General features: G+C 51.4%; 2 protein-coding genes across 14 annotated transcripts in view; both read left to right on the top strand.

Moving 5' to 3' along the window:
- SPATA13 (spermatogenesis associated 13) overlaps nt 1-9,243 on the top strand; it is a 350,239-nt gene extending 340,996 nt beyond the window's left edge. For 12 of the 13 annotated variants that reach the window (XM_047873999.1, XM_047873909.1, XM_047874091.1 and 9 more), the window contains 2 exons: nt 482-556; nt 2,369-6,427. In XM_047873999.1, coding sequence (XP_047729955.1) covers nt 482-556; nt 2,369-2,544 — 251 coding nt within the window. In that variant the 3' untranslated portion in view covers nt 2,545-6,427. Of the gene's footprint in view, nt 1-481; nt 557-2,368; nt 6,428-9,157 lie in introns of those variants that run through there. The other variant, XM_047874029.1, reaches the window with a different exon arrangement.
- LOC125174871 (complement C1q and tumor necrosis factor-related protein 9A) lies at nt 9,200-23,268 on the top strand. The gene is made up of 4 exons (XM_047874886.1): nt 9,200-9,265; nt 17,282-17,468; nt 20,462-20,524; nt 22,233-23,268. Exons 2-4 carry the CDS (start codon nt 17,303-17,305, stop codon nt 23,000-23,002), a joined length of 999 nt encoding a protein of 332 aa, XP_047730842.1. The 5' UTR covers nt 9,200-9,265; nt 17,282-17,302; the 3' UTR covers nt 23,003-23,268.
- Nucleotides 23,269-23,842: the final 574 nt, after the last annotated feature.

Below are 23,842 nucleotides of genomic sequence, written 5' to 3'. Positions count from 1 at the left end.
CCCACTCCGTGCAGACAGCGAACTTTACAGGGGAAGTTCAAGGCCCATGCTCTCGACAGTTGGGGTACAAAATCCAGTTCCCATTACGCAGATGTTCAAGGTGGAATCGCTCACTCGGCTTTCACAGCAGGTGGGCCAGTCGACCCTGGGACTCCTTCCATTTGCCCTCTCCTCCTAGGGCCTCACCCTTTATGGTTGTGATTTGGGTGACCCTACGTGGACGTGCGTCTGGGTCTGCACAAGTGGTCTGTGTGTCGTTATTAACAGCACCCCATGTCACCCTTTAACATGTCCTTGTAGGGAGCAGGTTATCCGAGTGTCCGTCCTGGGGACAGTCCTTGCTACTTCTCCATTTGTAAGCTTTTCAGTGTCCCTTGGTTCCTCAAGGAATGAGGTTTTTTGCTCCAGGTTATGGTTCTGGTTTTACTCTGCAGTGGTTTCGCTTGTTTTGAATGTGTATCATGTCTGTTTCTAAATCCAGGAATGGAAATTTCAGAAAATCAAAAGAAACTCGCCATGCTAAATGCTCAAAAGGCAGGACACGGGAAGTCAAAGGGTAAGTTTTGAAGGACGCTTCGTCTCCCCATCTCCTTCGTGGGAATCGGTATCGGAACTCAGATCAAGGCGAGCGCCGCGGTGGTTAGCCCGCTGACGACCAGCCTTCAGTGAGGGGGAGGCGTACAGGTGATGGTACGGGTCTGTCAATCTGCATTTGCTTTTGAGTGTGAGTGTGTTTCAGTATTTGCCTACATTTGAATATGAGCCTGTAAGATGTGTTCTGAATCGGTACCAAGAGCTTCTAGACCTCCGTCCTGAGGAGGTGCCGGCATTCTTCCCCAGGCCCGGCCAGTTCGCCAGTCTGAGGCAAGCCAACAGCTCCTGCGTGGTCTGGGCACGGCCGGAGGCAGTCTCCGGCCCCAAACTGCTCGTCAGTGCAGGCTGCATTCGAGTTTAGAGAAGAAAAATGGGCCTAAAAGTGTAGGATGTGAAGAGATGAGTTAGGAAGGCACGCCAGCCTGTTTCCAGCAGGGCCCCCCTACCCTGCACATGCTGTGAAATTAGCAGTGCTCAGGTCACGCCCGGGGGTCCCGATGTGCAAACAAAGATTTATTTTTACAGTGCGTGTGATACACATGATCTCGTCCAACAGGAATGAAATAATAAGGATTTTTATCCCAAAAATATTTGTCATGTTCTTAGAAACTTTTATTCAGGTCAACTTTTCTAAGAACGACATGTCCTATGAATTGTGTCCCATTCAGTATGTTTGTAACTGAAAATGGGAAAACAAGACCCAGTTGAGCCCAGGGCGGGCCAGGGGACTGGAAGATTTCATTACCAAAACAGCACTTAACCTTGCCATTGCCCTGCTGCTCCCCCCCCTCAAATGCAGACACCCCCCCCCCCCCACCTCCCACTGACTTACAAATACCTTGAAGGCAGAAACACCTATTGTTTGTGAGCCTCTTCACTTGAGTGGCCGGTGACTAGTAAATATCACCTGTTAGAATCTGTTAGTTGCTGTCTTTCAGCAGCTGGGCACCCAGGCACCCCCGAAAGGAAGGCACCTCTTATGTGGGAAGGCCAAGAGAGCCTCCTGGGCACCCGGGCACCCCGAAAGGAAGGCACCTCTTATGTGGGAAGGCCAGGAGAGCCTCCTGCCAGTCCAGACCAGGGCAAGGATGCCTTCTGCCCTGAGTCCTGGCTCCTTCGGGAACCCACGCTATTTCCTCCTGCCACGCTGACTTTCACAGTTAGCTTGTGATCTCGTAGCTAATTTTAATAAGACTTTTTCATTACCTCTGTGCAGATTGAAAACCCCTATCCCAATAAGACACTTTCGATTTAGCAATTCAGTTCGGGGTCCCTGTTCTAAGCACATTCCTTATATTAGCTCACTTAGCTGTCATAGCAACCAGGAGGTGCTGTTATCCCCACTACAGATTTAGGGAGTGGGGGTGCAGAGAAATCAAATAATTTCCCAAATAATTATCCTGAATAGTCATAGCCAGTAAGCGGCAGAGTAGGATTTGGGCCAGGGCAGGCTGGGCCGCAGGCTCTCGGAGCATTTCACTGCTTCTCATCGCGAGCAGCCCTGATCCTGCCACTCCTGCCTCGTGAGCGCAGGTGATGGTCACAACCTCTCTGGGTTTCAGGTCCCCTCCCCGGAGGGTTTTTGTGACGCCACCTAATCCGTGGCTGCGCACGCAGTGTCTGCACATAAGCAGCGTCGTGATGGCTCTTAGATGCCCTCTGGGTGCACGTGGATTAAGAATCAGCTGAGAATTCGAGTGTTGGTGCTGTTTTTCCTTTTCGGCCGACGAGTGACGCTGGGTCCCTGTTCCGTCCCCCTCCCCCCTCGGGTTAGGCTACAGCGCGTGCCCGGTGGCCCTGCCGCACCAGAGCTTGCACCCGCTTCACCAGCGCCACGTGACCGTGCCCACCAGCGTCCCCCAGCAGCAGGTGTTTGCCCTGGCAGAACCCAAGAGAAAGCCCTCGCTCTTCTGGCACACGTTCAACAGACTCACCCCTTTCAAGAAGTGAAAACGGAAGGCCGCGCCTCTGCCGAGGTGTCCGCAAAGAGGAGAACCAGTTTTGTTTCTCGCGTGCTGACCCCGGTGCTGAGAACTTGTTTCGGGGGATCCGTGGGGAACAGAAGGGCGCGGACGCACCTCAGCGCTCAGAGGCCCGGCTCCCCCCTGGGAGGGAGGCGAAGGTCGTGAGGCGCGGCCCCGATGTCCACGAGACCCCTCCGTGATCCGTGCCGAGCCGGCCGGGCCCTGGGAACCAGCGACGACCTCAGGGAAGCCGAGCGGTGACCCCAGCGGGCATCGCCGTGACGGGCACGCACAGTGCTGCCCTTCCTGAGGACGGACCGGATCGCACTGTCACCGTTGCACGTGGGTTCCAGGGGGACGGTAGCGATGGGCTTGGTGCGAAGGTGTCTCGCCAGCACCGGTAAGCTCTGCCTCTCTTCCAGTGTTAGGGGACTTCCCGCCACAGCGCACGTGGCCATCGTGTCCCCTGGTGTCCTCTGCATTGTTGCCAAATAGCGCAGGCTGCCTCTTGCCAGATGCGTCCCCCACAGGCTGGAGGGTCGAGCGCCCTGAATCCCTCACGCGGAGGGCAGTCGGGGTCACTGAAGCCTCCTGAAGCTGCCGCTGCTTACGGGAGAGAGTGCCGCGTCCCGCCGCGGGCTGGTGTCATCCTTGCCCCCCCCCCCCCCCCCCCCCGGCGGACACCCTCCTGCCGGAGCGCGGCGGAAGTCACACGCACTCACACGCTGTGACCTAACAGACTAATCGGACGCACCTGTTTGCGATATGAAACCCCACCTGCTTTAATTTTACGATAAATTAACGCACCTGCAGCTGTTGCAAGGCGTTCTTAGAACATCCGAGGTTTTCCCACCAGTTGTCGGGGCGTCCCCACCAATCCTGTGACGGCGACCCGAACGGTCCGCCGAGAAAGCACGCGGTTCCCAGCAGCCCCCCTCGGGACCCGAAGCCGAAGCCGACTTCTCCTGCATAAACTCCACACCCAGCGGGGCCAGCCCCGGCCTTACTGTGCTGTCAGGAGGCTTCCGGAGATCCGTTCGGTAAGAATGAACGAAGAGTACACGTCGCCCCAGACACGGCCGTCCTCTGTCCCGGGGGCCACGTGGGCCGAGGCCTGTCGGTCGCAATCTCCTGGTCTTCGCCCGCGTTGTAAACCCGGAGGGAAAGAACTCGGACGCGCGTCTCCAGAAGACGGGCTTCGCAAGGGCCACGCCGTTGAAACGCACCCGGGGCGCCGGACGGGGCAGCGCGGGAGACGCCCGTGGCTTCCGTCTGAGAAGCCCTTGCCGTGTGCTCCCCGGCGGCCGTGCTGGACGGGAAACCCGGAGCGCCGCAGCCAGAGGGGGTGGCCGTGCCTCCGAGGGCCCGGCCCCCTCCTTTCTCCCCCACCTCCCCTCCACCCAGGGCCGGCCCCAGAGGCGGTGACGTCACGCGTCCAGAAGACGAGACCCTGGACGTGGAGCGGGCCTCGGAGCGCCATCTGGAAGTCGGGCCCGTCGCGACCCCGCTGCGCCGCGTCGAGGTGCTCGCCCGCCCGCGTGTCGTGTCGCCGCGAGCCGGTACTGCCCTGCGGCCGGCCGCCCGGGGCTGCTGCCGGGGCCCTTAACGCCCCGGCTCCGCTCCCGGGAGGACGGCGGCGTCCGAGAGGGGGCTGCTCGGGAGGCGCCGTGGCTCTGCGGGGCCGGGCGAGTGCGCGCGTGCGCCGTTCCGGGTCTGAGGGGAACGCCCCCTTTTAGTTGCGTTTATGTAACTGACCCTTCTGCTAACAGAACGCAACGATAGATTTCGAAAACCACGCTTAACGCGCTTTTTGTGGGCCCCTTAGTAATAGCCGTAGGAGTCTCTGTGCTAAACGGAGTCGTTAGTCTATACGACAATTTTGGACAGTTGTTTTTGTTTTTTTTTTAATCTAAGAAAATTGCTTTAGGGAAGAAAAGAGAAACGTTTGCTTGTGTCACATTTTCGATGAGGATTGAATTCAACCGAAGAGCCACTTTAGGGCTCCCATTTACTGATACTAATGCGCAGTGAGGAGGGGCTTAAATTCTGTGACCACGGTTGATTTCCCCGCCCGGCCCCAGCTTCTGGGTGCCACCTGTCCCTCCGTGGATTCTCTAGCAGAAGAAGGAAGCTCGGACCCCAGGGCCTTCACGAGGCTGCCCCGTGAACTTGGGACAGTGTGGAGAGTCACACGATCAAATCTCCACCCTGAGTGGATACTGCCTGAAATCTTAGGCGATTTTGAAAACTGAGACTTTTTTTTTTTTAAGGTAGAATGCCTTTGACGTCTTTAAATCTGTTTGTCTAGCTTGAGTTCTTTTTTTTTTTTTTTCCTTACCAAACGCCTGAGTTCTATAAAGAATACGTGGCTCAAGTATTCTAATCGTAGGTTTTTGCCAAACTTTCCTTCTTAATTTAAGTCACGTGTTCCTCTTGGGAAGAAAAAGAGAAGCCAAGAGCCTCCTGTGTGGATTCTGTGTGTTTGGGAGTCTTGCTTTTCCCTGTTTGTCTCATTTTAACCCCCCCTTGCATACTCTGGATGCCCCCCCAGCTCCCCCACACACACACTCACACACAACCACAAAGATGGCACAACACTTTGACAGATTTCACTTATTCTACTATTTATATTTCAGAATTTGCCAACTCTTTTGGAAGACCACTCAAATGACTGTGAGTCAAAAGCAGCCTTCTCAGTTTTAATCCTACCAAAAACGCACAACCACCTTGCAGTAAATCGTAAACCATCATAAAATGGGACATTTGTAAAATCCTAGAGAAACACCATTCTGTATCTTTGGCCCACAGATAAGAAAAAGGATGACAGCAATGTGCTAGAGCTTTCTCGGGGTCCCTTCTTCATAGTGTGATTTTCAGTAGATCTCTTTTCCCCGGTAGATCTGAGGTTGTTGTTGAAAACATTTCACCCCCGGGCTCCATGCTGTTTCTGAATATTGTTGTGCCTTTTTATACCTAGTCCAGACAAAGACCAACTCCAAGCCTGTTCAGAAAATCCCCTCGATCCTACGTTGCTGTTGTCTAGACACAAAACAAAAGTGCATTTAATTCAGACTTTGTTTCACGGTGGAAATCTTTTCGTAAAAGCCACAATCCAGCACCTGTGAGTTGGAAATAAATCTCTACGTGCCCCAATTGCTGGTCTTTCTCAACACAGATAAGTCCACTTATTTACCCGAATAGAGCAGCCCGAGTACCTGGAGTCAGGAAGAAGCGTGCTGTATGGTCGTTTTATGGAAGAGAGCAGAAACACATGTGTCCCTCACAGGCCAGCGGTGACAAGTGTGGATAAATGTCCCTTTGATGGCTGACAGGCCAGGGATGCTGGACACAGATCGGCGAGGCCAAACCGCTCAAAAGCAGGTGTCCCTGTAAGAAGCTTACCCTACAAATGTCCTTGTCAGAATTCCACTTGGCTGATGCTGTTCTCTGCAGCAGAAGTAGAGTTCAAATGGTTTTGAATAGAATAAGCAGCCAACTGTCTGATCTTGAAAAGAGAAACCCAGAAGCTTAAATATTTGATGCAAATATACTTAGCTACAGCACGCTTAACTTTATTGTCTTAGTTCTGTCATAGGCATCAACCTTTATATTTAGAAAATCCTTTAACTGATTCTGTAATTTAATAATTAATTGGTCTCTTTTGTAAATATTAGCATCAGTTGTGTTTACCCATTTTGCAAACTTTTAATAACCTTCTCCTTGATTTTTAACTCATCAACATCAAGACAATGTTGTTAAGCCAAGTGACAGCTTCGAAACTGATGAATTAGCTGTTGACAGCTCAACTATGTTGTACCAGACTGCTATAACTTGATAGGTATTTCTGTTGAATGAAGTTTTTGTAAAAAGAAAAAAAAAGATATTATTTACAATGTTATTTGAATGATTTCTTGTAAATGCTGTGAATCTATATTTGTTGTTTTGTATCTGTATATTAAAGTTAATTTGCCAAACTGGTTCCAGTAATGCATTTGAGTAGCAAAATAAGACTGTGTGTGTGTGGGTGGGTGTGTGGGTGGGTGGGTGGGTGTGGTGTTTAAAATTTTTTTTTAATAGAAAGTGACTGCTAGGAGGGTTTCTGGATCTACAGCTCATTTCCTGACTGGACAGTGATAGACTTCCTGTCAGCAAAAATTCATCCCTGAATGATTAGGCTTAAACCACTAGACAAGTGTGAGAGGAGGGGTCCCCAGGGGAACAGGGAAGAGCCGCTCGACTGAAGAAAGTGCGCACATGTTGGAATAAGCCTGGTAAAGCCACACCCAGAGTGAAAAGGCCTTCTCTGTAGGAGCAGCTCTTGGATGGACGGTAGATGAGCCGCACAGGCCTTTACACGCCTTTCGCCTTTCGCCTTTCGTTCTGGGTGGAGATCGAGCCGCTTCACCAGGAGATCCGCTGCCTACCCTGGGGGGGGGGGGGGGGCGGGGAACATGCCTGAATTTCCTTCTCTAATTAACACTCAGAGAAGTGAAGTAAATAGCCCATTGTTTGCAGTGAAAAGTATTCCCCGAGAGGGTTGCCAGGCAGCCCGTCCCCACTGTTTACTCCTGACCTCCACCTCCTTCCCAAACTGCTCTCTCCCTTCCCTTGGGCTGCCCTGGAAGAGGGGGTAGTTTAGGGGCAGGGGACGGGGGAGGGTGAACACTGGGAATCTGAAAGGCCTCCCCGGGGAGGCTCCCAGGGACCCAGCCGGTGCCATTTGTAGGAACTGGTAAAAAGAGGGCGGTGGGGGCTTTGCTAGAAGGGCCGAGGGGTAGCCGACCTCGGTGGAGCGCAGCGTGCCTTGTGCAGCGGAGAGGCGAGCTGAACTGGGTAATCCTCCCAGGGAGCGTCTGGTCGAAGCGGGGAGACAGGCACATGGAGTTGTGATGAAAGTTCATGGTGAAGTGAAGTGTGCAGCGACGGGGGGGTGTTCAAGTCGCGGCCTTCGGGTAACGGAGTCCTTCCCTCTGGGGAGTGTCCGGGCGGGAAGGGGGCCCGGGAGGCAAGGCCCAGGCGGCATCCCGGAGGGCCCCCCCCCCCAGCCCCGAAGAGCCTGGGTGTGTGGCTTGAATCCAACTGACGGGCCGCGTGAGAAACCGAAGGGGTCGAAGCCGGCTCCCAAAGGACCTGCCAACCGGCATGACATCCTGGGATTTCGTTTCGTGGCCGAAGAATGGAAGGCGAGGAAATCGTGTGGGGTTTCAGCTCGTGTGGGATTTGCTCAGCTCATCCCGGGGTTGGGGAAAAGGGTGTATTTCGCACCAGGCCAGGGGTGACCTGGGAGACCGTGTCCAGCAGCAGAGACGCTGGAGAAGAGGGCGAGGCTGGACACAGGTGAAGGACGCTCAGCCGAGAGCCCGTCACACAGCAGTGGAGACGAGATGCGGTTTCCGGGTTCTGCCCCGGGGTGATGGCCGGGTGCTGGTGCCACCGACGGATGCAGAGAAGAGAGGCTGGGTTGGCGGGGGGCCCGTGTGACTTTCTGGTCTACCCGCTGGACGCTGCGGCTCCAGAGAGAGGTGAGAGCGGGAGGTGCGGGTGGGAAGGAAGCCGAGAGCGGACAGCCCAAGGAGGGGATCGGCCCCGGATCACCCCTGAGCATGAGCAGGCAGAGGAAGAGGACAGGGGAGGAGACAGGGATGGAGAAGGGGAAGACGAGGGTGACACCGGTGGGGGAGGGGCAGCCACAGCAGGAGGGAGGAGTTGTCCCCGCGGTCAACGCTCGGGCTGCCCCCCTCCCACTAAGAAGTGGCCGGAGGTGTCTGGGTGCGCTAACGGGTCAGGAGTTCAGGCTACAGGACGACGGAAGAGAAAGCAGATCAGCTTCTGTCGCCAAACGAAATCCCGCCCTGCCCTGTGAGGCTGGTGTTGCTTTCCCTGCGCTACAGACGAGGAACGGACGCCCGGCGAGTGGAGAGGGTGTTACTTCTGTCCGATGGGACTTGCCCAGCCCGCATCCCCCGTTCTCTGTGTGGCCTCTGCAGTCCAGCTAGGTTGTCCGAGTTGGTTCTCAACAGCCTCTGAAAAACAGCGTTGTGTACGTTTGTCCTCCTGAGGCTATTTTTCAGTTAGAGATCCGTGTTAATGAACTCTGATGGGGGCAAAACGAAACGTTAATGATTACGTGGCGTCCAAAACACAGTCGCACCGTGCTTCTTTCAGTGGCAGGTGGTGTGTGTGTGAAGAGAACGCGCGTTAAATGCCAAGGTACACACGGTGTCTACGATCAAAGGACCCACATAGAAGTTTGAGAGATCTCGTTAAATGAAGTCCCTTCCAGGGATCTGGAATCCCAGCAATCTGTCGTCCTGTTGGCCCGCAATTGGCCCAAGGTCGGCGGGGAGGCGGCCGAAGCAAAGGCACAAACATCACTTTACGGAAAGACACCGGCCGTGGGGATTCCTTCTTCCAGACTCGGAAGTGTACCTCGCTTTCTCTCCCTTGATTAAAAAGGACAGGGGGGTAAAGACCCGAGTCTTCTGAACAGATAGTGCTAGAAGACTTGCTACCTGACTCCAGTCTGGCTGCAAGTTTTGAAGCTCTTCCAAAACATCTTGTGCCTTACTCGGTTCCCTCCCCTTCCTGCTGTTTTGCAGATACATCCACTAGGGAATTATGTGGCAGGAAGGCGTGATTTTATTTAGTGAGCCCTTGATTCCTGGTTTGTGCAGCACCTGCATGCAGCCCGTGGCCCTGGGGTTCAGGTAAGTGCGTTAGGAAACCGCTGCTTTGGTTTTGATTTAAGGCATGGGAGTCCTAAAGCAGCTCTTAATCCGTGTGTGACGATCGTGCTTAGTTACTGGCGAGGTAGGCAGCTGTCTGCCGAGTTTTGGGTAGGAAAGGAGCAAGCTGGTTTCAGAATTCATTTGCAGAAGAGGTGAGCAGGAGGCAAAAGCAGATCTTGAGGTTCTGCCAGAACCCTGCAAACTGGCCGGGAGGAGGGATGAAGCTACAGGAGAAGGCGTAAGGGTACACCCTCCCCGAGAGCTTTCTAGAGGAGCTCGTAGATTATTTGGCACAAATTTGAGCATGTGCATGTTTGTACGGATGGCCGTACTTCATCATTTACACGGCGTAGCTTGAAAACAAGCCCCTCAACATACGTTAAAGAAGAAATACAATGTGCAGGGCATGTGGAAGAAAAGGTACTCGATGAGCGACAATCTTTTGATTTTTAGGTTCGTGAAGTGTCAAGTCGGGGAGGGGCGTTCGGGGTTGTTTCTTCTCTCGCGTGTTACACGCAAGAAGCAGAGCAGAAGCTCGGAGGCTGGGAGACCCACTGTGCGCCGCTCAGCTCGATTCTGGCAGGTCTTTTATTAAACCGAGTGACCTTAACCAGAAGCTCAGTAGTGAAGACACCGTGTAGGTCAGGCAAAGGAGAAACAGCCCAGAAACCCAGTCAGGACCTGTTGCCGGGGGGGGGGGGGGGGTCTAAAAAACCGTAGCTCCAAAGTCCTTTGCGGTCTGTGTCCCTCTGCCCACCGCCCACCCCCGGGGCAGTGTGTCAGGTCTAGGAGATCACAGCAGAATCCCAGGGTCCTCGGGCCCCCCACGGGTTGGGCGTTCGGTGGGAGGGTCGCGTCTGTTCCCTGTGCTTCACATGGATCCGGCTCAGGCAGGACCGTGGTCGCTTGTTTAATCTATCGCCTGGAGGGCTGCATATCCAGCGAGTGCTCAGCAACTCTGCCGATTGGGCCCACGACACATGGCCACCGACCTTCCCCGCTGGGATGAATGCTCACCCCTGTGGCAGCAGGCGCCTCACGTTAGTCAAGACGTGGGCTTAGCAGTAGGGAGGGAGACCCCAAATAACAGTGGCTCCAGCAGGCTTGTGATGTACTTCTCTCTCGTGTCAGAGACGGGCCGGCGGGGCGGGTCTGGTCTGCGTGGCCGTCAGGGACCAGAGATTTTCTATCCCCGAAGGGTGGCTCTCCTTCAAGGAGTCCCAAGACGTCTCACCACCCCCCCTACCCACCCACGCACGCCCCAGCCGCAGGGAGGGGCAAGGGGCCCGGGGAGGGTAGAGCAGCCCTCCTCCCCGTGAAGCCTGTGGTCCTTGCACAGATCCCTCTTGTTCATTCCCACCGGCCAGAATCCAGTTTCCTCGTATTTTCCAGGCCTCTGCAAGGGAGGCTGGGAAATGTCCACTGCGGGCAGCCACATGCCGCCTCAAATTTCTATTACGGGGAGCAAGGGGAGGAGGGGGGGGTTGGAGAAACTAGTGATCTCCACCGAAGGCATCGACTCGGATTAGATTTAATACCCAGCCACACCCCCAAAGGCTGCGTCCACACATTTGGAGCCAGGATATTTCTTTCGAAAGTTCTTTTTTTCTCTCTCTTTTTAAATCATTCAACAAATAATTGTTGGTGACATACTGAAAATACGCAAGCGGAAAGATGCAGTGGCTGTCCTTATAACCTAGGGTGGCGCCTAATAAGTGCTCCCTAGTCCAGGTGCAGTGTGGAGATGGGGTGGGGGGGGCAGTGATCCAGGTGAGAGCAGGGAGGGGGAAGGGGGAGGGAAGGACGGGAGAGAAGCGTTCCTAGCTCTCGCGCATTCTGGAGAAACACGTAGAGGAATTAAAAGGTGCATCGATTCCACGACACATAGTGCAATTAAATTGAGTGCATCAATTGTGGGCTGAACTAACGAAACTGAGGATCCAATTTATGGCTTTGTAAGAAAGCACAAACGCAACTTATTTTTACTAACGACGTATTAATATAACGTCTACTGTAGTCCTTGTGCAAACCCTCACGTTCCTCTTCTCAATTTTCGTATTAAAGACAGTGCCATAGCTTATTTCCCTGCTTATTTGGGAGCAGAGCATATTTGGTTATTCACAGTCATCTGTTGAAGGTTGTCTGTGTGCTAGGCTTGAGGTCTAAGCAAGTGCTCAAAACCAGAGAAATAAATGACAGGGGGGGCCTGGGTGGCCGTCGGTTAAGCATCCGACTTCGGCTCAGGTCATGATCTCATGGCTTGTGAGTTGGAGCCCCGCGTCGGGCTCTGTGCTGACAGCTTGGGGCCTGGAGCCTGCTTCGGGTTCTGTGTCTCCCCCCTCTCTGCCCCTCCCCCACTCATGCTCTGTCTCTCTCGAAAATAAATAAACATTAAAAAAAAATTACGGAAGGATAGATGTTAGCTCTTCCCTAGCTGGAGGACAAAATGGAGTTTACCCCAATTTGATGCCTTTATGATCTTGAGATCTTTTTATTATTGAAATAATTGTAATACATTTTGAAAAAATTTAAAAGGAAAAATATAGACCCTTTAGCAGAGGTTGGTCTGTGCCATTTCGATTCAACTATGACCAGTCACTTCTGAGTTAAACAAAAGAGGATGGTGTAGATTATTTATGGAATTTGGCTCTAAGAAAACAATTCAATTTCCTGAAATGGTGTAAGTTTGTGACTTCAAAAGGAAACATCTGTATTTTCTTGCCTAAAAATACTTTGCCATCAAACTGGACGCTGTGATATTTAGAAGTTTCCATGAGATGGCGATATAATCCTAGACAAGTCTAGCTGGTTTTACTATTTATCTAGAAATATTTTAATAGACACTGTAAAAAAGCATTTTTTAAAAAGGAAAAACCCTCATAACCCTGCTATTCTAAAGCAGCCATATTCATTTGGATATATTTGGTCTTAGTTTTTGTCGATATGCATATAGAATTACATGGGTACCTATGTAATTCATAATGCACATGCCATTTTATTCTACTTTTTAAAAATTCAACATCAGGGTGCCTGGGTGGCTCAGTCGGTTAAGTATCCGACTTCAGCTCAGGTCACAATCTCGCATTTTGTGAATTCGAGCCCCGCGTCGGGCTCTGTGCTGACAGCTCGGAGCCTGGAGCCAGCTTCAGACTCTGTGTCTCCCTCCCTCTCTGCCCCTCCCCTGCTCATGCTCGAGCGCGCGCTCTGTCTCTCTCTGAAAAATAAATTTAAAAAAATTTTTTAATGAAACACAACATATATCTTTCACATATTTTATTTCTACATGACCTACATAATTATTTCAGGGGCTACATAATATTATACCCAAGCAGCACGGATGGAAGCACATTATGCAGTACACACTTTTGCACTATGACAGATAATGTCATGGCTAATATGTTTGGCAAACAAATGTTGGATTATTAAGAATTTTCGGCACGAGATCACTAAGTTTAAGATATGAACGTCTCTTCTCTTTATCTGAAAGGTTGTGCGGATGGACGTCGCCTTCAGTGCTGTATACGGGTCTGGGTTCTCACTAGCCTCATGTTATTATTTTCTTCTCCAAATTTTAATTTAAATTATGTTAGTTAACGTATGGTGTGATAGTGGTGATTCAACACTTACATACAACACCCAGTGCTCATCATCACCAGTGCCCCCAATACCCATCGCCCACCTAGCCTATCTCCCTCCTTCCTCCCTCCAGCAACGCTCAGTTTGTTCTCTATCATTAAGTGTCTCTTATGGTTTGCTTCCCTCTCTTTTTTTCTCCCCCTTCCTATATGTTCATCTGTTTTCTTTCCTAATTCCAATGAGTGAAACCATATGGTATTTATCTTTCTCTGACTTATTTGGCTTAGCATAATATCTTCTAGCTCCATCCATGTCATTGCAAACAGCAAGATTTCATTTTTGATGGCTGAGTAATATTCCATTGTGTGTGTGTGTGTGTGTGTGTGTGTGTGTGTGTATCTCACATCTTTTTTAATTAAAAAAATTGTTTATGTTTACTTTTGAGAGAAAGACACAGAACGTGAGCAGGAGAGGGGCAGAGAGAGAGAGGGAGACACAGAATCCTAAGCGGGCTCCAGGCTCTGAGCCGTCAGCACTGAGGCCGACGTGGGGATTGAACCCACGAACCATGTGATCATGGTCTGAGCTGAAGTCAGACACTTAACCGACTGAGCCACCCAGGTGCCCCTATACCACATCTTCTTTACCTGTTCATCAGTTGAGGGACACTTGGGTTCTTTCCATTAATTTGACTATTGTTGATAGTGCTGCTATAAACATCTGGGTGCGTGTGCCCCCTTGAATCTGTATTTTTTTATCCTTCGGGTAAATACCTAGTAGTCCAGTTGCTGGATCGTAGGGTAGTTCTATTTGTAACTTTTTCAGGAAACTCCATACTGTTTTCCAGCGTGGCTGCACCAGTTTGTATTCCCACCAATGGTGTAAGAGGGTTAAACCCCTTCTCCACATCCTTACCAACATTTGTTGTTTCCTGTGTTGTTAATTTTAGCCATTCTGACAGGTGTGAGGTGACGTCTCATCAGGATTTTGATTTGTATTCATGTGACGATGAGCGATGTTGAGCATCTTTTCATGTGTCTGTTACCATCTGAATATCTTCTTTGGAAAAATGTCTATTCGTGTCTTCTGCCCAGTTCTTCACTAGATTATTTGTTTTTTGGGTGTTGAGTTTGATGATTTCTTTATAGATTTTGGATACCAACCCTTTATCTGATACGTCACTTGCAGATATCTTCTCCCATTTCGTAGGCTGTCTTTTAGTTTTGCTGATTGTTTCCTTCACTGTGCAGAAGCTTTTTGTCTTGATAAAGTCCCAATAGTTCATGTTTGCTTTTGTTTCCCTTGCCTCTGGTGACACGTCTAGTAAGAAGTTGCCGTGGCTGAGGTCATAGAGGTTGCTGCCTGTGTTCTCCTCTAGGAGTTTGATGGTTTCTTGTCTCCCATTTAGGTCTTGCGTACATTGTGAATTTATTTTGTGTGTGGTGTAGGAAAGTGGTACGGTTTCATTCTTCTGCGTGTCCCGTTTTCCCAGCACCATCTGTTGAAAAGACTGTCTTTTTTCCATTGGATATTCTTTCCTGCTTTGCCGAAGATTAGTTAACCATATCGTTGTGAGTCCATTTCTGGGCTTTTTATTCTGTCCCATTGATCTATGTCTGTTTTCATGCCAGTACCAGACTGGCTTGATCACTACAGCTTTGTAATATGGTTTGAAGTCTGGAGTTGTGATGCCTCTGGCTTTGGTGTTCTTTTTCAGGATTGCTTTGGCAATTCGGGGTCTTTTGTGGTTCCATACAGATTTTAGGATTATGTGTTCTAGCTCTGTGAAAAATGCTGGTGGTATTTCGATAGGGATTGCATTGAATGTGTAGATTGCTTTGGGTAGCATTGACATTTTAACAATGTTTTTTCTTCCAATCCATGAGCACAGAATGTTTTTCCATTTCTTTGCATCTTCTTCAATTTCCTTCGTAAGTTTTCTATAGTTTTCAGCATGCAGATCTTTTACATCTTTGGTTAGGTTTATTCCTAGGTCTCTTATGAGTTTTGGTGCAATTATAAACACAATCGATGCCTCGGTTTCTTTTCCTCTGCTTCTTTATTGGTGTATAGAAATGCAACAGATTTCTCGACATTGATCTTATATCCTGTGACGTTGCTGAACTCATGTATTAGTTCTAGCAATTTTTTGGAGTTGGTGTTAAAGCACAGCCAAAACCTGGCACCCAAGGCTTGCCGCCCTCAGCTGGCATCTCTGTTCTTATGCCAGTGAATAGAGCGGCAGGCTGGTGCCCACGGGGTCTTTCTGTCCCAGGAGAGGCCAGTCCACCTCTCCCAAATGCACTTCAAGCCAGGGAACTGTCTCTCCTTGTGCAACCCAAGAGATCGTCAGACCATGCTGCCCGCTTCGGGCCGCCACACTCCACACTCCTTCCCCAGTGGAGCACCGCCAGGCCCACCGGGTGCAAAGCTGGTGATGGCGCTGACCTGGGTAACTTCAGACTTTGCGCTCTGTGGCTCATAAAAGCTTGTGGTGGTTAGCCCCTCTTCTTTTCCCAGTGGTTTGGGGGAAGGTTTATTCCTCTGAGATCCCTTAGGTGCACCTTCACTCTCTCTCTCTCTCTCTCTCTCTCTCTCTCTCTCACTCCTCTCTCCGTGATCAGGGCTCCCTCCCCTCCACAGCACACACGTTCTTTTCTCCCCCGAGGTCAACTCTCCGTGGCTCCCACCGTCCACACTGGGGTTGCTTTTCTAGCTCTAGCTGTGCAGCCCGGCCCTCTCAGTTCAGATCGGCTTCTCGTGTGTTCAACTGATTTGATATTCATCTAGTGTGTTCGAATGTTCGAGGGATGAAGCGAGCTCAGGCTACTCCGCTGCCGTCTTAACCCGTCCTCTGTGTGACACGATTCTCAGGTTATTATTATTTTTATGTCCTAAAGTGTCTGCCATGGCACACGCATTTCATTCAACGCGTATTTATTCAACACAGTGCTGCAGGCTTAATACTGAGCACTAGGGGTACAGTAAGGAGAAAAATGCAGTCAGGCTTCAGTCATACGGTGACGTGAGTAAGGGTAGCCCTGTACTACGGTGCCGTGAAAGAGAGGCATCGGTGTGGCGCCCCCCTCCCGGGGAGATCTGATGTAGTCGAGAGCGTCCCACGAATCTTGTGTGCACACTGCCGTAGGGTCTTGCCAGTGTGTTCTCTCTGCCTCGAACACTTGGCCTGATTCGCCGCTCTGCTCCTTTAGGTCTCATCGCAAACCTCACCGCCCGGCGTGGCCTTCGCTCCTGATGGGGTTGGAAAGCAAATCAAAAACTCGCAGTGGGGCCTGAAGGTGTACTTCGCAAACTGCCTGTTCCTTGGTGTGTGTGTGTGTGTGTGTGTGTGTGTGTGCGCGCGCGTGCCCTTCACGGTGGTTTCCTGTAGAGTCAAAAATCTAACTCAAAGCATATGTCTCATCACAGTAGGACAGCGTGGAATGCTTTGCTGTTTTTCATTCTATTTATTTTTTATTGTAAAGTAAACATTGCATAAAACTTACCACTTTACCCGCTTTTAAGCGTCCAGTTCGGCGGCTGGAAGTTCACGTTGTTCGACGGTCTCTGCCGTCGGCTTTCAGAACTTTTCCATCTTCCCAACCTGAAACTCTGTCCCCGCTAGCTCCCCCTCCCCTTCCCCCAGCCGTTGGCTCCCACCATTCTGCTTTGTGTCCCTGTGAATTCGACTACTCTAGGGCCCTCATACGAGTGGAATCGGAGAGTACTGGTCCCGTCCGGCTTATTTCACGTCGCACAATGTCTTTAAGGTGCATCCGTGTTGTAGTATATGCGTCAGAACGTCCCTCCTTTTCAAGGCTGAGGAGCCTCCCATCGTGTGCGTAAACACATCTTGTTCATTCACACGTCGGCGGCCGTGTGGGTTGTTCCCACCTTCGGGCTCCTGTGACTAGAGCTGGTGTGAACACGCGTGTCCAAGTATGTCGGAGTCTCTGCTTCGAGCTCTTGTGCGTGTCCACCCCGAACTGGGGTTGCCGGATCAAATGCTAATTCTGTGTTTGCTTCACTGTTGAACATGTGCTTTTCATGCACTTTGCAGTCACCCTTGGTTGTTACAGCAGCGCCGAGAAGCGAGTATCATTCCCTTCTCTGGCTCCAAAAAGCGGTTTGCCCCAAGTGGAGTGGAGTGGTAAATGCGAGCATTTGACTTGGAACTCGGCTTTCCCCTTGACCATTCGCCATTCAGAGTGGTCCCAGTCACGTGGGTTCCTTTCAAGAACGATGGCCTTCTGGTTGTGAGAAGCTTCGTCCGCTAGCGGCTTCTGCCCTTACCGGTCTTGGCCATCCTGTCCAAGGTCGATCGGCAGTGGGCCCGTGCCCCACGGCAAGGAGCAGAGGCTGTGTCTGTGGCCCCAGCAACAAAGGCCTTTCCTTCTGGTCTGTGTTTCCCTCTCTCAGCTCAGCTCCATCATCTGAAACATGAGGACCTGGTTGCTTCTGCTCGCCGGCGGGATCTGCATGGGAAATGTGAACGCACAGGACACGTGCAGGCAGGGGCACCCTGGCGTCCCTGGGAATCCCGGTCACAATGGTTTGCCCGGGAGAGACGGACGAGACGGAGCAAAGGGCAACAAGGGAGAGGCAGGTACTCACCACTTGGTGGCCTCCAGCTACCCTTCCATGTACCCGTCCATTCCTCTTATTCATTCATTCATTCATTCATTCATCACCAGTGTAGTCATCACCTGCCCGCTCCCCCTCCTTCATTCATGCACCCCTTGCTCAGAAAGCAGTGACCGAGAGCCCGCTCCAGGCCAGATTCTGGGGTACTGTGGCAGGACAAGACCAACACGGCTCCCCCCTCCACCAGACGTTCTCATCTAGTGGGGACAACTGCTTTTCGGCCATCACCTCTGATACTACAGGCCGTCTTCAGAAGCACATGGTGTAGATCTTTCTGCCTCAGATGGCAGGTATGGTGGGTCTTTGGCACTTGGAGCATATAGAGAAATCTGATCGCTAAATATTTAGCAGAGAGCGCCTGGCTGCGCTGCACGGGAGAGCTAGGGCCTTGCCACACGGTGAGGCAGGTGACGTGGCATGACAGAGAATACCAAAGTAGATGGTCACTGAAGCCACACGGCGGGACTCAGGTGTTGGGACCTGCCCCAGGGTCTGGGGATCTGGGGTCAGGATGCAGCCTCTGGGAAGGAGATCTGCAAAAGCCAGGATACGTGAGTGGATTCCATGACACCAACTGACAGGCTTGGTTCTTGAGCCTGGGTCTGACCGTAGGGTCACATACCTGAAACGTAAGTGGATTGGTCTATCTGGGTACAGGGGGAAAACATCAAAACTCCGATTGACATTTTAAAAGATAAATTTAGAGGGCGCCTGGGGGCTCAGTCGGTTGAGCATCCGACTTCGGCTCAGGTCATGATCTCACGGTTTGTGGGTTCAAGCCCCGCGTCGGGTCTGTGCTGACAGCTCGGAGCCTGGAGCCTGCTTCGGATTCTGTGTCTCCGTCTCTCTCTGTCCTTCCCCTGCTCACGCTCAGTCTCTCTCTCTCTGTTTCTCAAATATAAAACATTAAACAAAATTAAAAAAATAAAAGGTAAATTTTGATGGAAAAAATTGAGCTTTGAAAATATTTCCTATATGAATTGACTTGGGTGGCTTCGCATGGTCGCTTTGGACAGGTCACATGAAGCTGGAAGCATGTGCTGTGGGAGGAGCGAGAGCCCTCACACGTTCATCGTCTGTCCGTGTACTGTGGCGTATTGTGGTTACGTGTGCCCAGCCTGAGGGACTTTCAAATTGGACTGTCGAACTCTCACGAACGGGTGGGCGCCCGAAATACTTCTGCAAAGAAATTGAAGATTGAAGGTCGACTTGATGAGGCAGACGTTCAAGAATCACACAAAAATAGCGCTGTCATTTCTCTTCTTAGCGTGACCTTTTCCAGTGCGTGTGAGTGGGAGAAAACAATGATGAACTAGTCAGACATCTGACAAGACGTCTGACAAAAACCTAGAGATTTTTAAGACTTGGGACATAGGGATATACATTTACATTCATTAGAATGAATCTCATCCCAATTATAAACTGTACCATGAGATATCAGTCATTGATAGAAACACCCCAATTAAATTAGACATTTCAGGACTCTGTGGGGAACCTGAGCACAAACCACGGTCATTTTTCCTCCCTCTTGCTATTTCAGAATCCTATCAGAAGATTAGATATTCCTCTGGCTATTTTAAAAACGGTTGAAATGATACACAGAAAGTAACTTCAGGATGAACTAAAAGGTGCTTTGCCAGCAAATGCTGTTGGAATATGGATTTTTTTAAACGATTATTGTATTTTAGAGGGTGGGGGGAGGGGCAGAGAGAGAGGGCGAGAGAATCCCAAGCAGGCTCCGTGCTGGCATGGGTGGGTGGCTCGATCTCACGATCGTGACCTGAGGTGAAATCAAGAGTCAGTCGCTTAACCGACTGAGCCACCCGGGCCCCCCTGGAATATGGGTTTTTAAAAAGCCTTTGTTAAGTTTTGGAGAAATGAATATTAGAACAAATTACTTCGTATGGGGAGTCAGCTGTAGAGCTGAATGAAAGTCTTGGTGTTTTTAGGTGTTTCTGTGCTCACGGCATTTGCTAATCCAGGGGATCTGTTGGGTGGGCTGGATGAAGCAGAGGGCCACCTGCCATCTCTCCTGCCACTGCCCTGCAGACGGGCTCTGAGGGGTCTCCGATGGGTGACATCTCTAGTAGAGCCCATGTCCCTTTTGGCATTAGACCAGTCTCATTTCTGGGTAGTCAACAGCCCAGTGCAAGTAAATGGCCAAACCTCAACCTTGATGAACTCCGTTCCTCGACCTTCCCCTCCCACTGGGACCACAGTGTGTGTGCTGTGTGTGTGTGTATACACATACACGGGATACACTCGTGTCTTCATGATTCCTTCAACTTTTGCTCCTACTGTCCTTCCTTACAGCAAGAACTGCCTTTGATTCCAGAGATGTTGACTTACAACATGGGAAGTTGGAGCTCAGGGTTGCCTGTTCTGAGCTCAAAATTCATGTGTGGTCGGCAAAACCTCACTCCCCTGATGTTCCCAGTGGGGCCGGCCATGCCACCTTAATGGGTGACATCTACCACCACTCTAAGGTGCTGGAGAGATCCTTCCAGAATCCTTTCTTCTATCCCCAGTAGTGCCAGGTAACCACAGTCATCTGTGTTTTCACAGGAGGCTAGTGAACCTTCCACCCCACTCTACACAAGATAGAAAAAGAGCGGAAGTGAGGCACCCAGTGCCTCCAACAGTCAGTCGCTACCCAAGTTCAATTCACGAGGGGAAAACGTAATTGTGATCATCTGTGCACATATTACCTTCCTGTCTTGTCTTCCTGGAGCTGGGTGCTTGGGACGTCCACTCAATTCATTTCATAATTCACTTCTTTTACACAACTCACATCTGCCTCTCTCCACCGGCACTTCTGCAAAAGACAGTGTGTGCATGGCGGGGGTGGGGGCACACTCCCAGGACTCTTCGGTCTATACCCCCGATGGAGACCGATGTTCAGGAAACGCGGAATTAGGATTCTAACCCTTGTCTATTTCCTTCTCTTCCACCTAGGAGAACCGGGACATCCTGGTGGTCCAGGGAAAGATGGAATGAATGGAGAGAAAGGAGAACGAGGTCAGAAATCGTGTTCCGTTTCACCACCCTCTAATTTGAGCCGTCAGTGACTTAGGCATTTGGCGCTCACCAAGGACAAGTAGCCGTTGTAGCCTCTGAGGATGATCCAGCAATAAGGACAGCACGGCTCTTGATCTCTAGAAGTTCGTGATTCCTTTTCTGTCAAGGGTCAGATAGTGAATAATTTCAGCTTCCCGAGCCATATAGTCACAACCGTAGTGAAAAGCAGCCATAGATGCGACGTCAGTGGGGCTGTGTTCCGGTGAAACTCCATGAAAACTAAAAGCTGGATTTTATATAATTTTTAAGCATTATTTCTAGGGCAGAATTTTATTTGTGACCACTTAAAAATGCAAACCATTCGTCACCTGTGGTCCAGATAAAAACACGCGTGAGTCTGGATTTGGCTCACGGGCCGTAGTTTGCTGAAGCCTGTTTTAGTGGGTGGACGCTGGGGAATGATGCTAAAGTTTGACTCCGGGCTTCTGGCAACAGTGCATGAGAAGGTGGCGCTGGAATTGGGCCTGGGAGGGTGAGGAGGGCTCTGCCAGTTGTGACTGATGGGGGGAGAGAGAATGGTCTCAAGGGCACTTTGTGCCAGGTTGCTCTGAGTGCTTTTCACGTATCTTTTTTTTTTTTAATTTAAAAACAATTTTTTTTTAATGTTTATTTCTGAGACAGAGAGAGAGCATGAGGTGGGGAGGGGCAGAGAGAGAGGGAGACAGGATCCGAAGCAGGCTCCAGGCTCCGAGCTGTCGGCACAGAGCCCGACGCGGGGCTCGAACTCACGGACTGTGAGATCGTGACCTGAGCCAAAGTCGGACGCTCAACCGACTGAGCCACCCAGGCGCCCCATCTTTTCACGTATCTTTATTTATTTTAAGAGAAAGAGAGGGAGAGAGAGCACACGTGCACGAGGGGCAAAGAGAGAGGGAGAGAGCAAGAATCCAAGCGGGCCCCCGCACTGTCAGCGCACAGCCCAGTGCGGGGCTCGAACTCCTGAGCCGTGAGATCATCGCCTGAGCCAACACCAGGAGTCTAACGCTTCACCGACTGAGCCACCCAGGTGCCCCGATTTCCACATATCGACTCGATACAACAGCCTATAAATGAGGTGGTATTATTGTCTCAGTTTTACGGATGAGGCATCAGAGGTGTAGGTGGCTGAATGGCTTGTCCCGCTGTGCCTGTGTGGAGGAGACAGGAAGGAGTCTTGGCATTTGGCTCCAGAACCCGTGCTCCTCACCACGGCTCTCCAGTCGGGCTGGAGGAGCCGGGGGGCCCTGAGGGGCCTGTTCAGTCCCGTGAGGGGTTTTTTTAGAAGATGTCACAGAACGAGAGCTGAGTGGCGGGTCACTGGAGGCAGCTTGAGTTCGTCTGCCTTTCCGAAGACCTGTGCCCAAGGGTCGGCCGTGTGTAGTGGCCAGAGTCGACTCTGTGGTGGGTAAGGAGCTGGAACTTCTAATGTGGACCCCGACGCCACCATAGCGGACAGGAGTACGAAGGGGTTTTGTGTGCACGCATGCGTGTGTGAGCGGGTGTGGATGCCACGCACGCGCTTTAGGAGTAAAGTAACGTTCGGACCTGGAGCATCTACTGTACTTGCACTGCTGTATCTCCTCCGTGTGCTCGAGAAAAGCCAAAGCTGGCTTTGCAAGGTGACGTGTCGCAAGTCATCTTTTCCTTTATTCTCTCTTTCTCCGCCTAGGAGCAGACGGAAAAGTCGAAGCCAAAGGCATCAAAGGCGATCAAGGCTCCCAGGGACCCCCAGGAAAACACGGGCCCAAAGGATTTGTTGGTCCCATGGGAGAGAAAGGCCTCCAGGGGGAGACTGGCCCTCGAGGGCCAAAGGGGGAGAAAGGTGACGTGGGGCCCACTGGTCCTCAGGGGCTACAGGGCCACACTGGGCCTTCGGGGCCAACTGGTCTACCTGGCCCCACGGGCCCCGTCGGAAAGCCTGGCCCCAAGGGAGATGCTGGGCCCCTCGGGCCCCAGGGGGAGCCGGGAGTCCGGGGGATGAGAGGCTGGAAAGGGGACCGAGGCGAAAAAGGGAAAATCGGCGAGACTCCCATCTTGCCCAAAAGCGCTTTCACGGTGGGCCTCACGGTACTGAGCAAGTTTCCGGCTTCAGATGCGCCCATTAAATTTGATAAGATCCTGTACAACGAATTCAATCACTACGATGTAGCCACGGGGAAATTCACTTGCCACGTGGCCGGGGTCTATTACTTCACCTACCACATCACTGTCTTCTCCAGGAACGTTCAGGTAGCTTTGGTCAAAAATGGGGTAAAAATCCTGCACACCAAGGACGGCTACATGAGCTCGGAGGACCAGGCGTCCGGCGGCATCGTGCTGCCCCTGAAGCTGGGGGACGAGGTGTGGATGCAGGTGGCAGGAGGGGAGAGGTTTAACGGCTTGTTTGCGGATGAGGACGATGACACAACTTTCACGGGCTTCCTTCTGTTCAGCCAGTGACGGGGAGGCGGTTAGACTCTGCTCACCACCCATCGGAGACGGCTTCGTGAAAATGCTGTCCGATGATTCTACTCTACGAAGCACCCTCATTACTGTAGTCATCACAGAGCGGCACCCAAGTGCTCGTGTCGGGGCGCCCGGCTGGCTCAGCTGGGGGGGGGGCCTTGCAGCTCTCGATCTCGGGGTTGTGAGTTCAAGCCCCGTGTTGGGTGTAGAGATTACTTAAGAATAAACTCTTCAAAAGATGCCTGCATCATCTATTATAATTCGTTTATGAGTTTTCATCGTTCCCTGTATCCGGAGAATCCTTTGCACGCGTGTTTCTCATGGGACCAGTGTTCTGATAACGCTAGTTAGTTCTTGAAGGAGCCGCATCAGGACTTACCCCTCATCTGAATTTCTGGGGACACCGGGAAGCGTCCAAGTGCTCACTCCATGTCGTAGCTAACACAAGGCGTAAGCTGGTGACGGGTCATTCCAGAAAGCTGTGGAACACTTTGCTCATTTGGTAGCTTGGGTTTTAATCGCCATTTAGGTCAACAAATAGTTGTTTACGAAACCAGTTGCCAGGCTCGAATTTGTACTGGTTTCCTGGGATTATTGTCACAACACACCACAAACAGGGGAGCTGAAAACCACAGAAAGTAACTGTCTCACGATGCTGGAGGCTAGGAGTCTAAATCAAGGTATCAGCAGAGCTAGTATCCCTGAAGCCCCTGAGGAAGGTTCTACCTGGCTCCTTCCAGCTTCTGGCAGACCCAGACTTTCCCCGACTTGCGGAAGCCTCCAAGCTCTGCCCCCCATCCTCACCTGGCCGGCCTTCCTCTATGTCTGCCTGTG

This window comes from Prionailurus viverrinus, chromosome A1 (assembly GCF_022837055.1).
Source record: "Prionailurus viverrinus isolate Anna chromosome A1, UM_Priviv_1.0, whole genome shotgun sequence".
Classification (NCBI taxonomy): domain Eukaryota; kingdom Metazoa; phylum Chordata; class Mammalia; order Carnivora; family Felidae; genus Prionailurus; species Prionailurus viverrinus.
The sequence above is the reverse complement of the archived record's forward strand: the minus strand, read 5'-3'. Positions and strand labels throughout refer to the sequence as shown.